We start from the raw sequence: 16802 nt of genomic DNA, 5'->3' as shown, positions 1-16802 counted from the left end.
GGACAGTAAATAAATACAGCATTAGTATATAAGACCAAAGATAGAATAGTATACTATATGAAATTTAGGTCTACTTTTCAATTATGTGTCCCTCCTGAGCACTTTTATGAATTTCCTCCAATGGGTGGAGAGTTTTATGGCTACACAGTTCCCAACAGATTATGTAAAATGAACACATATAGATCATTTTAAAGAAAAAATATTTCGGTAAATGCTAGTATAGTAAAATTGTTTCAATATGTCCTAAAGAACACATTTATCTATAATAATTGTAGAGTTTGAAGAGAACAAAAATGAAGCAGAAGCAACTTTAGGAAAAAAAATCTTGCCATTTATAAATCAAGTATACATGGCTTAATAAGACATGACTTCCCAATGTGTCTCATCAAAAAGTGCTCTTAGGACCCCTTCCGGCCCCAAGCCAATCCCACCCTCCACCTCAATCTCCTAAAACATTCTAAAGGTAAATGCACTTTTATTGTTATCAAACATTTCTGCTTTCCTTCTTTTTTAGTTCTGGTCCTTGTTGGCCTCCAACGGGTCAAGTTTTCCAAATATCAAAGATGAAATATTAGTTATACCCTCTTCAAATGTAAATAAGAAGAAAGCTGTGTTTCTTTATGGAAATCTGAAAAGCATGCCCTTTTGGCTGGCACCAAGGATTGGACTTGTTAATTGCTATTCTAGACAACACTCAAGTCTCAGAAGCGTCATATCCCATCCTTAACCCTTATCTACATAAAATTGCTGCCTCTAGTTGTTGGGAATATTTGTGTTTCAGCTTCAGGGAGGAGAGAGGCTCTTGATTACATCCAGAATTTCCATCTGCGGTCTTACAAATGAGATGTGTCAGATTACAAAACACTTCAGAAGCAGCCACACAGCAGAGTTGATCACATGAGCCTGTGTCAGGAATGGAGATGCAGAATTCTCTACCATCATGCTGGTGCCTGAGAAAAAGAAAACCAGAAAAGCATATTAACCCTTTTGCTGCCAGGCCCTGTTCTCTGTTTTCTTCTTTTTTTTTTTTTACCTTCGGTAGCCAGACTATTTTTTTTGCAATTTTTCACTTTTTTATCATTTTTTACTTTCAGCTTTCAGTCTGTAAAATGTAAAACGCACAGGCCAGATTGAGTAAAAAGATGGTGCTAATGATTATGTAGGTCCCATGATATTGTGCAAATGTTTATCAAAACAATATTTTCTATAAAAATATATTATTGGTGCACACAAACACAATAAATCTTATAAATAAACTTTATTTAGTTAATAAATAACAAGTATTTGTAAATTTTAAATTGTTACTTTTTGCGAAGTGCTGAAAGTCGCAATACTGTATGTTACATGTGTGTGTATGTCAGGGACCATTTATTTTATTTTAACACTATGTTTTATTTAGGGAGGGAGAAGTGCCAGGAAGTGGTGGTGGGGGGAATCACATTTTTTTTTAATGACTGCGACCAGCGGCTTGTCAGCCACTGATCACAGCTCGTTAAGCCTGAGTGTTGCTGGGCCGCGCATCCTCGGAACTCGCATATCCGCACGGCAAAAAGGCTCCTGCACCTTTTTGTGCAATGAGTGACCCAAAAAATTTTCGAACACATTTGTGTGCATTTGCAAATGCGTAAACCGCGCAGTTCTGCAAACTCATGTCAATCGCGCAAGAAATGCGAATTGCCGCGTGTTCTCAGATGTGAACCAGGCCTAAAGCAGTAGAGTCTGGAGGTGTCTGCGACCATAAACCTATAGCAGAAGGGAATGCAGACAACATTAAGGTTTCTGAGCTGGTCAATTTGAAGCAGTTCTGTTTCGCCCTAACCTTTCACTGTCAACGACAGTGAAAGGGATAAAGGCAGTAAAAAAAAGCAGCAGCACTTTATTTGTATAAATTAATTTAACACCAAACTGAAAACAACAAAAGAAAATGTAGATGTATATCTTTAAAAGAAAATTCTGTGCAGATTATAATTGCTAGTTAACATGTAACTGTTGCTAATATGTATTGCAGGATTGATCACCTGTAGTACGGGATTTCATCAGAAACACTTACATTTTACAAGGGCTCAAACTTCCATTTTTACTTACTTTAACCTTCCTGGCGGTAATCCAGAGTGTGGCTCGGGGTTAATTTTCAGTACCAAAAGCTGTAACCCCGAGCCACACTCGGGCATCTTCCGGGTTCCTTCCCTGCGAGCGCCGGCGTTGCAGGGGGGCGGAACCGGCGAGAAATTCAAAAGTAAAAAATAGAAAAAAAAAAAAGAAAAAATACTGAGATAATCATACCACCAGGGAGGTTAATTAAACATTGTGTTTGGGTTATAATCTAAAAAAAAATCTAGAGATTTGCCTTACCATGTCTATTTATAATATTTATACACTGGTTAAGGTAAGTACCATGACACCATGAGGTGCTGGTTATTTCTCTGGCACATTGTTAGAAAAAGAAGTGCACTGCCAGAATTATTCAGACTTTTTAATTACAGCAAATGGGTTACAGGAATAAAAAAAAAAATTGTGCATCATTATTTTGCCCCCAACACAGCCAGAAATAAAAAAAATAAAAGGAAAACGGTTATGATAAAACCATCAGACATTTGTTTGGCACAACATATTTGGGCCTAAGCCCACTAGTATCACAAGTCCCCAGGTGGTGACGTAACATTTTGTAACTCATAGCAAACCAACAAATCAGAAGTCATCTTTTTTGTCCGCTGATATGGTCATCTATATTGTCATTGTTTGCTGGGGTCTTCTACACTTTACACAATACCACTGCTTTACCTTGAATAATCCTTGTTAATGAGATCTGCAATACATATCTAAAGAAAGGACAGTGGGAAATTTTCATGTCCTTTCCTAGATACAGCTCTGTACTGAGAGTCCAGTGGTTCCCCTATTTCAATGCTTCCAGTCTGTGCGCTTTCTGTACTTCCCATTCCCTGCTGTGCTATGACTGTAATTAGTTCCTGCAATCGAAGTCTATGTGGCTGCCATTTGCAGCAACTAATCGCATTCCTAAAACAGGAAGCACAGCATGCATGGACCAGCATATACCATTAAGTTTCTGCACAGTTTTCAAAGAGCCATATCTGGCAAAGAACAGCAGAGAAGTAAGTGCAATTAACAGGCTTACCTCCCTCTGTCCTTCTCTTAAGGTGGCCATACACTGTACAACCATCGCAAGACCTTAGTCTTGCGATGGTTGTAAAGTGATTCGAAAAACGTACGATCTGCGATCTTGGACAGGCAGATCGTACTCTCGATCATCGCAATGACCGCAATGCTGAACGGGCAGTGTGCGCGTGCGCACACCGGCCCATTCGGCATTTGTCTCCCGAGCACCGTTCAAACCAGCCGAAATCGATTTTCGGCTGGTTTTCTAGCGTACTCCTTAGACAAAAGACGTGCGACCGTACAGTAGAAACGGTCGCACGTCTTCGTTCACACTGCTCGATTCTCGTACGATCGCGGGATTTCCCGCGATTCTTGTACGAGAATCGAGCAGTGTATGGGCACCTTTAGTTGCTTCATGATTTCCTTTAATCTCTTCCCACCAGGCATTACCTTTGATAACTTTCCTCAGGACAATGCCCTGTGCTGAGGATATATTATTATACATTTTTGATAATATAAGCCTCCAGATGCCACCTGAACATTTTCTTTTACATTTGTCCACATTTGTCAGCCTATAATACAAAAATCAGCAGCAGCAGCAGCTGCTGTTGCTTTTTTTATGTTAAAACTTTTTCTTAGCTCTTGAACAATTATAAGGTATGCATTTTTCTGAATTATTCACATCTGGTTATCATGTGCATTGTCTCTAATTTTCAGAGGGCTGTATCTGGGAAAGGACAGCACAGAAGTAAGTGCAAACTTACCTCCCACTGTCCTTCCCTTAAATGTTTCATGATTTCCTTTAACCTCTTCCCACCAGCATTCCCTGCAATATCTTTCGTCAGGACGATGACCTGTGCGGAGGATAAGTTGATAAACATTTTCTCATTGAGGGCTAGCAGCTTTTGCTTTGCACGGGTCACCCCTAACTATGGGGACTACTAATGATCAGATAACAATCAAAGAGGTTCCCAATCATGTGATCATTATGCCAGCCATGCCAGTTTGATATATTACGTAATCTAAACAAAGCTGTTCATAAAGATTTAGGGGTCTATTCACGAAGCTGCCGAAGGATCTGGCCGTAGCTTCGGCCGATCCCTCGGCTAGCTTCGGCCCCAGGACCCCTTTGGTTCAGTAGAACCGAAGGGGTGCTGTACGGGCTATTCACAATAGCCCGTACAGCTCCCGATCATGGCCGAGCGGCTCAGCCGAGCCGTACAATGCTAGTTTACTATTGGCTATTGCAAATTGAAATAGCCAATAGTAATGTCCCAATGCTTTTCAATGGGAAAATTCTCTTTTTTTTCTATTCTGACATCGATCGTGTCAGAATAAAGAAAAAAAAAAGAAACAGCGGTGCTTCGCTTCGCTCCCAGAGCGCCAGGGAGAGTTTTTTTTTCTGACAGCTGGCTCCGCCCAATAGTTTCCTATTGTCCGGCGGCTCTGCTGCTGTCAGAAAAAAAAAACTCTCCCTGGCGCTCTGGGAGCTCCCCACAATCGTTTGGTATTTACTTTTTTAACTTTTTTCACTGTTTTTTCTGTTCTGCTCAGTACCTCTGAGGGACCGAGCAGAACAGCCGAGCCGAATGCCGCTCGGCGGCATTCGGCTATTCACTCACTGCTGTTCGGGATCTTTAAGAACAGTGTTCGGCTCACTACACTTCAGATCGGTCATTCACTCGGCTGCCCTCGGCAGCTTCGTGAATAGACCCCTTAGTCAACTCAAATATGAACATCTAATTAGGACAAACTTGCTTTTTTTAAATATAGCCTCCAAAAGATGTTGATGTTAAAATTTTATTGTCATTATCTTAACGTGTTACTACCAGATTCTGCTTTCATGCAATAATCTGATGGAATCTTTCTAGACTTATAATTTACTTTAAATAATGGCAAGCAGTGTCAAAAAGTAGTTTAATATTCTCCAAAAAAAAAAAAGAAGCAAAATCAGCAGTACCTGAATCTTTGGGAATGTGTACTTCTGCTGGCTCTCCATCTCCACCATTTCCAGTGGCACAAAGTTGTATTGTCACATGACTGGCCATTTCAGGAAGTGGAAGCTCTGCTCTTGTCTTGCTGGTTGCATACAGGGTGGGAGTTGATTGTGAATCCAGCCTATAAAGAAGCTGTGGAAACAAGAAATATTTACTATACTACGGGTGGAATTTATCAAAGCACTTTTAGCCTCTTAGATCAGCAAAGAGTTTTAGCCTCTTAGATCATTTTTTTTTATGTGCAAATCTGTCTTTTAACATCTGCCCCTGTTTTCTTCAGAGCTTGCACTACTTTTCCAACTGCACGTGTTTTGCACCTGTTTTCTTCAGAGCTTGCACTACTTTTTCAACTGCATGTTTTTTGCACCTTTTTTGCATGTGTTTTCATCTGCACTTGTTCTCGGCTGTCTGAAACTGGAGCATCACCTAAGAAAACAATCACAACTTAAGAAGTCCCCATGACCACTTCTTCAAGATGCGACAGTTCAGCTTTTTGCCTGAAGTTAGAAGTCTTCTTTCTTGGAGTCTATTAAACCTCATTTATCAACAACATTACACTAGCTTGTTAAATCTGGTGCAAATATATTCTGTGCAAGTTCAAACACTCGCAATTGCTTTGGTAAATCCCCCCTATGCGTTTTAGACTATTTTAAATAACAAAATAAGGCCATAACTTACAGAAAAATATATTTGATTACATGTATCTTTACTAAATGTTGCAACCTAAAGTCACATCCTTATGATGCATATGAAATAGCAGTAACCCCGTAGGATACATTTATAGTTAAATTCTGTGCAAATACTGAAAAGAGTCTTACGTAGGATCCATTAGTGCCGTTGACAGATAACACTACAAACAGTAGGCTTTATTTATCAACATTGTTCCTGTACCAACTGTCTGTATTGCTTCACAGGCAACCAATCACGTTCAAACCTGCATTATACAATTATATTTTAATTTGGCATCTATATGGATACTATTAACCTTTTCAATGCCAATGGCTTTTTTTTTCATTTTATGCACACATAAAATGCAAATCTTTATCCTGAAGATCATATTTATTAACATCGCTGTGATACATACACATTTTGCCATGTTTTATCCCTTTAAACACATTTCAAGTACAGAAAAATAACTGTTGATGTGCCAGAAATATTTGTTTTTAACATGACAACACAATGCTTTATTAGATCTGAATATGAGAAATGAAGCCTACTTAATTTTTCATGGATTATAAATAACACAGACCTGTTCTCATAACCCTTCCTTGTGCACAGGCAGAGAGCACAGAAATATACCAGCTCACAAAATGTAACTTTCTTATAAAATAAACATTGGATAATTAGTAATACTATTTTTAAATGCATATAGATTCCTAGTAAATTCAATTATTTCAGCTACACCTTTTTTTTCTGTATTGTGTATGTAATTCCAATTCCTAACTTGGCTGTTGAAAGCTTTGCATCTTATATGGTAGATCTTGTACCAATTATTAACTTTCTTCCTGGAAAGACTTTGTAAAGGCTACTGTAGCGGAGGCACACTCTCAAACTCAAATTTATTATCAGCTGATATTCTATAAATGTTTTGGAGTCACAGTTGTATCAAGCCCCACTCCTTCACAGTAAGCCCCAGCCATGCCCTAGCAGTGTTGTTGCTTCTGCAGCAATAGCTGCATCCTCCAGTTGAAACATGCCAAGCAATGTGGATTGTGGCACTGCAACTTCAGCACAATAATGGAATATTACCAAACATTCCAGATGTGATCACTTGTGTAGTACTGCTACAGCAACTGTATTGGAGCAGTGCAGAAGTACTGACATGAATGAATTTGTAGAACACTTCATTAACCTTTTCTGCCAGCAGGAATCTTGTGTAGAATATTCTTGGGTTTCAAGAACTGTAACTTCCATACAATGAGGGTGAGTCTCATTTGTTACCTTGTATGCTGTTACAGGAGACTCATTCTTCATTGCTATCACTGGATCCCATTTGATGTTAATGCTGGAGCCGGAAAGTGTCCAGGAAATATTACGCGGAGGTCTCTTAGGAGCTGCAGAAGAAAATTATTGTTATGTCAGTTGTCCTCAATTCACAAAGTTAAAACATTTTGAATATTGTTTGCTCCACCCTTATCCCTGCCCACAGGACCAGTGTAAATCTATAAAAGAGATTTATTCTTTTTTATTCTTCATTCTTTTTTTTTGTTCTCACATCTCTTGGCCTACACCAGTGTCATGTTGTCCCTACCTCTGTTTTGTAAATCGACACAGTTACACCTGGGTTCATGCCTCTACCAGATGCATTCCCAGTTCCTCGACTGGCCCCTCTCTCTCTCTCTCATCCCATATGTCCTATTTAGGATCATGGTGGTGAGTCAGGTAGTCTCTGTCTCTGCTCTTTCTCTCTCTTTCATTTTTCTCTTTCACTCTCCCTGGTTTTCTGTCATTTTCCCCTCTCTCCTGTATCAGGTCTCCTGCGACCAAAGTTTGTTTTCCCTTCCTCCCAGCCTTCAGGTGTGGATGCCTCTTAGGCGCAGCGGCCCTCCCTCTGCATGTTTTGCCGGCCGGGTCGATGACGTCACCATATTCAGCGTTGGACGTTCGCGCATGCGCAGTTGTGTTTGGCGGCTGGGCGCCATCTTGGATGAGGGCAGATGCCCCTTCTGATTCGTGGGTGGTGGGAGGGAGGATCCATTGGGCAGGTACAGGGCAGAACGAAGCCCTGATATAAGGCGGGAGGCTGCACACATGGCGTCCTATGCACATGGAGCTAGGATCTGTTGCTTTGTCGTTGAACGCCAGTTCCTGTCATCTGGGGTAAGTATGTTCTATACTAGGTGAGATATTTTCTCTTATCAATCTCCATCTAAATCCCTCTGTGCTCCCTCTTACAGTTATCTTTCTGGAGTGTTTTTTCCCTCTTTTACCATGAGCCGTTCACCGCCCTTTTCAAGATCCGCCAACCACTTCAAGGTAGGGGACTAATGTCAGGGTAAGTTTAAAAAAAAAAGTGCATTGGCTGACAGACTTTGTAAATCTTTTTTTTCCCCTCCCAGCCCATCTCGCTCTCCTAGCGCCAAGTGGCGCAGATCGCATCGCAGCAGCACACATTCGGGCCAGTTCGCAGACTCACATCATCAGAGAGAAAGAGAACAATCCCCAAAGAAGAGGTCTTCTAAGAGGCATCACCTCTCTACCTCCCCGAAACATTGACACAGGCCCAAGGTTTAACGCTTCAAGACCCTTCCTCCAAAGAAAAGACCAAAAGAGGGGATGGAGGGGCACCCAGGCTTCCTTTATGCGGCAGCAGAGGCAAAAACCTGTGCTTACTCCTCCCGATTCCATTAAGCCCTTTTGACGGATTGCACGCCCAACCGGTCGCAGTGGGGGCCAGATTACATCAGTTCGCGCATGTTTGGGCAAAATTGTGCAGAGATCCGTGGGTGGTCTCAACGATCAACTACGGTAATTTCTGGACTTTCAAGTCGAGACCCCCACATAATTAATTTTTACCAACAAGGATTCCAGCCTCACCTCAAAGGAAGAAGGTCCTCTTTCACTATCTCAATTCCCTGTTGCTGTTGCCCAGTTCCTCACGCAGTGTGATTCAGGGGGTTTTATTCCACACTTTCTTGTGAAGAAAAAAACAGGCGATTGGAGGCCGGTGACAGATTTAAAACGGCTGAACAAGCACATTCACCTGCAAAGATTCAAAATGGAATCCCTTCAGACCATTAACCAAACTATTCGCCCGGGAGACTCGATGTTATCAGTAGACCTGCAGGACGCATATCTACATATTCCCATTCTTACATCTTTTCAAAGATCCTTGAGGTTTCCGCAGCCTACATCTGCAATTTGTGAGTCTGGCGTTGGGCCTATCCACCTCTCCCAGGACATTCACAAAGGTACTCAATTTCCATCCTTGCACAGTTACAAAGCATCAAGTAGATCACACCCCTTGTCTCACAGTTGACAAAATGGTGGGCCTTGAAATGCTTACCCCTGGGGGTGGATATCTCTGTACCCGTCTGGACGTATCTACAGAATTTGCACCTCTGGCATTGGAAGGTACCCTTGTATTTACAACAGGTAAGGGGCTTGCTCACAAAATCGCTGTTGGTCAATTTATCCTTCAAGGAAGGGCATCTTCGATAGGTGATGGTGGGTTTGATACCCACAAACCTCGAGATTCGTGAATCTCTGGTCAGGCAATGCCAATGTTTTTGAAGGATCTTTAATATTTGTGCATGTTGGCTATTATATGTTAGAATTAATCTTACCAGGGAGTCCTCTCTGCCGCTTTTATTTGATTTAAATGTATTTGTATTAGTATTATTGAATTTCCTAAGTCCACTTTTTACCCGTTTGTAAGATTTTTTCAATATTTTATTTGAGTAGCCCCGGGCTCTTAGCCTGAGTCTTAATTTATGTGCCTCTCTTTCAAAGTCCACATCGTTAGTACAATTTCGTCTGACTCTGAGGTATTGACCAAAAGGGATACTGTCTTTTAAGCGGGATGGGTGGGCACTGTTGGCTGCTAAGATGGCATTACCAGCTGTGGCTTTTCTATATAAACTGGTGTAGAGGGTCCCTTCGGCGTCTTTACATATTAAAACATCCAAAAAGGGTAACCTATTACAATCATGGGTGACGGTGAATTTTAAATTAAGATCGTTGAAGTTTAATATATCAACAAAGTCTCCCAAAAGTTTCACGCCCCCTGTCCATAGTAGGAGGATATCGTCTATGTACCTGTGCCATGACAGCACATGGCACAGGTACATAGACAAGTCCTCCCGGGCCCAAAGGTCCTGCTCCCAAAGGTACCTGTGCCATGTGCTGTCATGGCACAGGTACATAGACGATATCCTCCTACTATGGACAGGGGGCGTGGAACTTTTGGGAGACTTTGTTGATATATTAAACTTCAACGATCTTAATCTAAAGTTCACCGTCACCCATGATTGTAATAGGTTACCCTTTTTGGATGTTTTAATATGTAAAGACGCCGAAGGGACCCTCTACACCAGTTTATATAGAAAAGCCACAGCTGGTAATGCCATCTTAGCAGCCAACAGTGACCACCCATCCCTCTTGAAAGACAGTATCCCTTCTGGTCAATACCTGAGAGTCAGACGAAATTGTACTAACGATGTGGACTTTGAAAGAGAGGCACATAAATTAAGACTCAGGCTAAGAGCCCGGGGCTACTCAAATAAAATATTGAAAAAATCTTACAAACGGGTAAAAAGTGGACTTAGGAAATTCAATAATACTAATACAAATACATTTAAATCAAATAAAAGCGGCAGAGAGGACTCCCTGGTAAGATTAATTCTAACATATAATAGCCAACATGCACAAATATTAAAGATCCTTCAAAAACATTGGCATTGCCTGACCAGAGATTCACGAATCTCGAGGTTTGTGGGTATCAAACCCACCATCACCTATCGAAGATGCCCTTCCTTGAAGGATAAATTGACCAACAGCGATTTTGTGAGCAAGCCCCTTACCTGTTGTAAATACAAGGGTACCTTCCAATGCCAGAGGTGCAAATTCTGTAGATACGTCCAGACGGGTACAGAGATATCCACCCCCAGGGGTAAGCATTTCAAGGCCCACCATTTTGTCAACTGTGAGACAAGGGGTGTGATTTACTTGATGCTTTGTAACTGTGACATGTTTTATGTGGGAAAAACCAAACGCATGTTTAAGAACAGAATATCGGACCATCTGTCCGACATAGCAGCAAGGGACCTTAGGTCCCCTATAGTTAGACACTTTGTAAATACACATAATGGACGTATCGACAGACTTCGCTTTTTTGCCCTGGACAGGGTACATCAGCCCAGACGCGGGGGGGACTGGGACAAATCCCTTCTGCAGAGAGAGTGCAGGTGGATCCATCAAACGGAGGCTCATGAGGCGCCAGGTCTTAACGATATGATTAACTTTCGTTGCTTTCTCTGAATAATGCATACACCAAACATAATGCTTCCTGCTTCAATAGTTGAACCCTATACGTTCAGATTATATATAATTTTTTATTTTTATTTTCGTGGATTATCAGTCACTTTTAATATATATTTTACAACTTGTTAACTGACTTTTTGATTTTTCATTTATATATCTTTGAACTTTATAGGGGACTCCCTATGGCCTTGGTTGTCATCAGGGTAGAGTTTTGAACTGGCTGTTTAACACTATGGGTTGTGCAGTATAATAGAGAGTATAATATAATATAATAGAGAGTATATCTCTCTATTTCATACCTATATATATTGATGTTATGCCAGTTTCGTTTTCACATATCTTTATGTGACTCTGAAACTATGATTCAGCTACAACAATAGAAACTTTCCACAAACCCCCATGTGATCCCAAAAATGACCCGTTCAAGCTGTATCATCCTTTTGGTCCGTATGGACATAGATGACTGTTATTTTGTTTGTTTATTTCTTTATTATTGTACATTAGTTAAAATACATTTATACCTGTGATTATAGACGGGTAAAGGGTCTCAGAAATGTCATTTAAGGCTCCACATGTGCCATTACGTTATTTTGAAGTATATGTAATATTAAAAGTACATCCTTTTTGAAACACGATATGGCCGGCTGATCGCTTGATGTCTGGCAACCAATTAGCCTCATTAATCGGCTATTTATTACATCCATACAAGACTCAAAGCACACACCCCTCTGAAGAAGCCCCTGAGTGGGGAGGAAACGCGTCAGGGTTATGTGTGCTATCCACTTCCCTGGACACTCATCAAAGCTCATCCCGCACATCAGCCGCGGCAGAAGCACTGTCCAGCCCGGGCTTTGAGGTGCGGAGACGGAGCCCAGTCGGCCGGGATTTGGTCAGAGTCCAGCCTGCATCGGAATCCTCATTAATCTAGCAGAGTCTGAGTAAAAAGACCAGACGACAGATCGCTTCATTTTTTACAGTCCAAGGATTTATCATCATACTGGGAACCTTCCACCGTTGAGACCCCTGCTTTTACCTTTTTCGCTTTGTTCACTGTGCGGCCGCACACATCTATTTGGCAACGCTTTTGGGTTAGCTCTCAAATTTGAAATTTGAGCCCGAGGGCCAGTGAGAGCCCCAAGCAGGGGAAAAAAAGGGAAGGGCGTTTGCATCTTTAGCCCTATCCACTTATCCCTATCTCCGGATCCCAACCACTATTATTGGATACATTCATTGAAGCAAACATACCATTCAGCATAGTGGAACTCGAGCAGGACTGTCTCTTCCTGAGCTCCCTGAGCTACATGAGCTGTGAGTAATCTGGGATACATTGTATCCATACATGATATACTTAGTAGGTGTCTGTCTTAACCCTTTATATTCTACCAGTTGGTTTGCAGACTACCCATGATTTCTAAACTACTGTTTTCCCTATGGAAGTTTTTTTATTGTTTTTAACTGTCTTGTTGTGGATGTATTGTTCAAGTTTTTCTACGATTAAATATTCAAATTGTTAAATTACTCATTTTCTACCTCTTTACTGAACCAGCTCCGAGTAAGGGATTTCTATTATCTTGGGGACACTTCATATTTTGAATAGTATTGAATGTTCTCGAGATTAGGGCGGCCTTCATGGCACTGACATCATTGACCAACTGTGTCCAATGTGTCCAGGGAACCATATACATACCTCATGTACATGAGGTCATGGAGGCTCAAACATTGGGAGGTGCTCATAGAGGTGGAGAAGATTGCTTTCTCTATCTTGGACCTTAAGGATGCTGCTTTCTGGGGAGGCAGCGAGACAGTACTGCATTTGGTATCGAAGGCTGCTCCCAAATAGATCATTTGTTGGGAGAGCATAAGTTGGCTCTTTCGGAAACTGACCAGCCACCCAAACTTGGCCACCCAAACTTGGACTCTGTGTAGACAACAGGTCGGCTGTGTCCTATATCCAGAGGCAAGCGGGAACACACAGCCTTTCTCTGCTCAGGGAAGTGGAGCCCATTATGGTTTGGGCGGCGAACAACCTGCTCAGGGCAGTCTATCTCCTGGCTCACTTGAATCTGGAAGCAGATCGTCTTTCAAGGATCTTTCTGGACCACAACGAATGGTCACTGCATACAGACATCTTCCGTCAACTAGTCCGTCTGTGGGGGGTTGCCTCAAGCAGATCTCTTTGTGGCCCAGGGCAATCAGAAGGTCCTTTGCTTCCTATCCAGATGGACTCATCCCGCTGCGGTGGGGGTGGATGCACTAACACACCCCTGGAACTTCGAGGTGGCCTTTGCCTTCCCTCCGGTGTCCTTCATTCTCAGGTTCATGGGGCGGCTGTGCACCGAACAAATGACAGTAATATCGATTCTCCCATACTGGCCGCGCAGACCATGGTTTGCAGACTGCAGCTCAGCACTTGTCCTCCAATCCCTCTACCAATCTTTTCGCAGCTCCTGTCTCAAGGGAGGACGTATCATCCGTGTCTGGGCAGGTTGTCCCTTCATGCCTGGAGGTTGAGAGGCGGAAGCTGGAGACTTGGGGGTGTTCCTCTGCAGTTATAGAGACCTTACAAAAGTGCAGAAAAACCTCCACTATAAGCATATATGACAGAATTTGGCTAAAATTCACTGAGTTTGCCTCTGAGACAGGTTTCGATCCGTCCCTTTCTTCTGCTTCACTGTTGTTGGCCTTTTTACAGAAGGGACTGGACCTGAGGTTGAGTCTCAGTTCCTTAAAAGTCCAGATTTCTGCTACCTCAGCGGTCACCAAAACCAAGTGGGCGGATCAGGCATTAGTTGTCCAGTTCCTCAAAGCAGTTCTCAGAATTCGTCCTCCCAGGAAACTAGTTTTTCCGTTTGATATGCTATTTCTGGTGGCAATCACCTTTAGGGGGGCAAGTTTAGGAAATTCAGGCTAAGGGCGCTAATGACCCTTTTCTTGTTTTTGTCTGGGACAGAGTGGAGTTGCGTCCTCTTCCTTACTTTCTTCTTAAAGTGGTGTCTCATTTCCATTTGGCGCAGGAATGGGTCTTACCATCCTTCAAGGACTGTCCACAAGGATTGGAGTTACATGAGCTTGATGTGGCCAGAGCACTGCAGACCTATCCTAATCTAACATGCTCATTCAGAACATCAGAGCATCTGCTTGTGATCTCTGGGGGCAAGTTCAGCTATCTCTTCCTGGATTGTTAAAGTGATTGAGAGAACGTACAAGCAAGTGGACAGGCAATCACCAAAGTTTGTGACAGCTCATTCTACGAGGACAGTGGCGGCGGCATGGGCCTCTTAAGCGAGGGTGCTGATCGAAACGATTTGCAAAGCAGCCAGCTGGTCTTCACGACACACCTTCATTAAGCACTACAGGATCGACTTGAGGGTCCTGACAACTGTGGACTTTGGCAGACAAGCCATCCAAGCTTCTTTTGTTCAATAAAAAATGTATTGCAGTTACCCACCCTGTCACCTCATTATTTATCAAAGGTATGCTGCCATGGAGGCACCAGGAAAACGGAAAATTGTACCATACTTACCAGTAATTTTCCTTTCCTTGTGCTTATCAATGGCAGCATAGCTACCTTCCTAAACGGATGAAGTATAGTTACAAGAATGCAGGGGTCTCTCTCTCTCTGTTTTATAAATTTATACTGGCCCTGTGGGCAGAGATAAGGGCGGAGCGATATCAAAGGTATGCTGCCATGGATAGGCACCAGGAAAGGAAAATTACTGGGAAATATGATACAATTTTCCTTTTTTTTTTTTTATTTCTTTTTTTGCAGAAGTATAAAACAATGCAATTCACACTAATGGAGCATTGATGCCAGTGAAAAGAACAGTGAATACAGAGGAGTACACTTTGCGGCTCACCAGATTCACTGTAATCTAGCAGTGGCAATATGCGGCACTGAATATACACTGTATAGCCCTGTACTTGCACTGTACAAGTGGCACAAACTGTCTCTCCTTCACAAAGCTATCAGCTGTCCCTCACAAACTCCAACACAAACTGACAAAAGGGTACTGGGAGAGCTTACTTTTATAGGGAGGAGACTGGCACATTTTCAATCCCTATTATTGGCCATAGTTTTGCACCTGATCAGAGTTCAAAGGTCAGGCAATGAGTCAGGGTTTGCTTTTGGGCCTGGGTCAACTTGCCCATAAGGTCACCGTTTGGGCGAAAATTCAAATTTTGCTGCAAACGCTACTAGGGGGTTAACGCAAACCTCATCCCTATTAGGCACATTTAGGTAAGTGTGTCTTTTGAGGCTTATGCCTAAAGGGCATTCAGCTATACATAAATCATAGCTATTGTTTTTACACTGTCTCTTTCATTACTATGATATATGGTATAGTACACTGTATAGAATACAGGAAAGCATTTTTGATTGCTTCACTTTTTCTGTCTTTTTATAGAAAAATATTTATTTTTCATAAGGGTTTTCTGAATAATGCTTGGCCTGTATTTGAATAAGATAGAGTCAGAAATTCATTAATGTTCTAACACAAGATAGTAGTATACGAACAGACCGCACTATCCAGAGAATTCAAATACTTCAGACTTTATTGAAATTCACAGCAAATCCAGTATAACAGTGAATAAAAGTGTATGAAGCAACAAATACCAGCACTGCACACCCCCAACCAGCTACAACCTCTCACATGTTTCACCCTTAGGCTTATTCATAGAGGTAACAAATACAGACCAGTATCTCACTTAAATGTGTTCAAAAAGCGAAGGCAGCATACGGGTTCGTTCTTTTCGGAAACCCATTTTCAGGAATACCTTACTTAGTGCTGACAGTTGCCATCCAGGTCATCTAAAAAGGGCTATACCCAAGGGACAATTTACCCGCATGAAACGAAACTGTACAGATAAAGATGACTTCTTTAAAGAGTCAAAAGATTTGGAAAGATGCCTCCTAGATAGGGGCTACTCTCAATCCCTGGTAAGATCAGCATATGCAAGTGTGCGTGATGTTTCAAGATGTAATTTACTTAGTGATGTACCCAGGAGGATGGGGAAAATTAGGGATAGGAGGGCTACCCCTGGGGAAGGAAAGGGTAAGAATTCCCCCTTAGTATTCTCTACTCGTTATAGTGAACAATTTGAAGATGTTAAAAAGATTGTCAAGAGGTACTTACCTATTCTTTATGGGGATACAGATCTTAGAGATATACTAGATACAGGTATACGTTTTGTAGCGAGAAAAGCACCTACTATAGCTAGTATGATTTCCCTCAGTCTTTTTAGAAGTAAGAGAGGACCCAACATGAATTGGTTAAGAACAACAGGTCTATACAGATGTAATGCAGCCCGAAGTTCGAACTGCAGCATTTTGGGTGATAATCATCTTGTGACTTCTTATTCTAATGGTACTACATTTAAAATTAACCATCTAGTTAATTGTCAGATCTGATTCGTTATGTTGGAGGCTAATGACATTAGCCGAATTTGTGGGAGGAGTCAGAGTGGCTGGAGGCTATTTCAGGGCGGAGGGGAGGACACACCGCAGCAAGCTTCCGGCATAGTGAGCATGGACGCGGCTAATACGCATCACTTCCGGTCCCGCTCACCGCCGGTCTTTCTCCCCTCATCGAAATAGCGTGGTTTCGGTGTGCGGGAGCAGCCGTGGTCCTTCAGCGCAGAGCTTTCATCACCGGTCCAGGACAGCAAAGGGGCGCAGGTACCGCCAGCGGGGGTGGGGGGGGTGGGGGGTTG

General features: G+C 42.2%; 1 protein-coding gene across 1 annotated transcript in view; it reads right to left on the bottom strand.

The window, feature by feature from the left end:
• Positions 1 to 681: 681 nt before the first annotated feature.
• Positions 682 to 16802, bottom strand: part of LOC108799685 (contactin-2-like) — a 135626-nt gene continuing 119505 nt past the window's right edge. The window contains exons 13-15 of the mRNA XM_018571585.1: positions 7053 to 7165; positions 5075 to 5243; positions 682 to 950 (exon numbers count right to left, since the gene is read on the bottom strand). Coding sequence (XP_018427087.1) covers positions 850 to 950; positions 5075 to 5243; positions 7053 to 7165 — 383 coding nt within the window. The 3' untranslated portion in view covers positions 682 to 849. The remainder of the gene's footprint in view (positions 951 to 5074; positions 5244 to 7052; positions 7166 to 16802) is intronic.

This window comes from Nanorana parkeri, unplaced genomic scaffold (genome assembly GCF_000935625.1).
Source record: "Nanorana parkeri isolate BGI_ZX_2015 unplaced genomic scaffold, ASM93562v1 scaffold1787, whole genome shotgun sequence".
NCBI classification, from domain to species: Eukaryota; Metazoa; Chordata; class Amphibia; order Anura; family Dicroglossidae; genus Nanorana; species Nanorana parkeri.
Note: the sequence above shows the minus strand (reverse complement) of the source record. Positions and strands in the feature narration are given on the sequence as shown.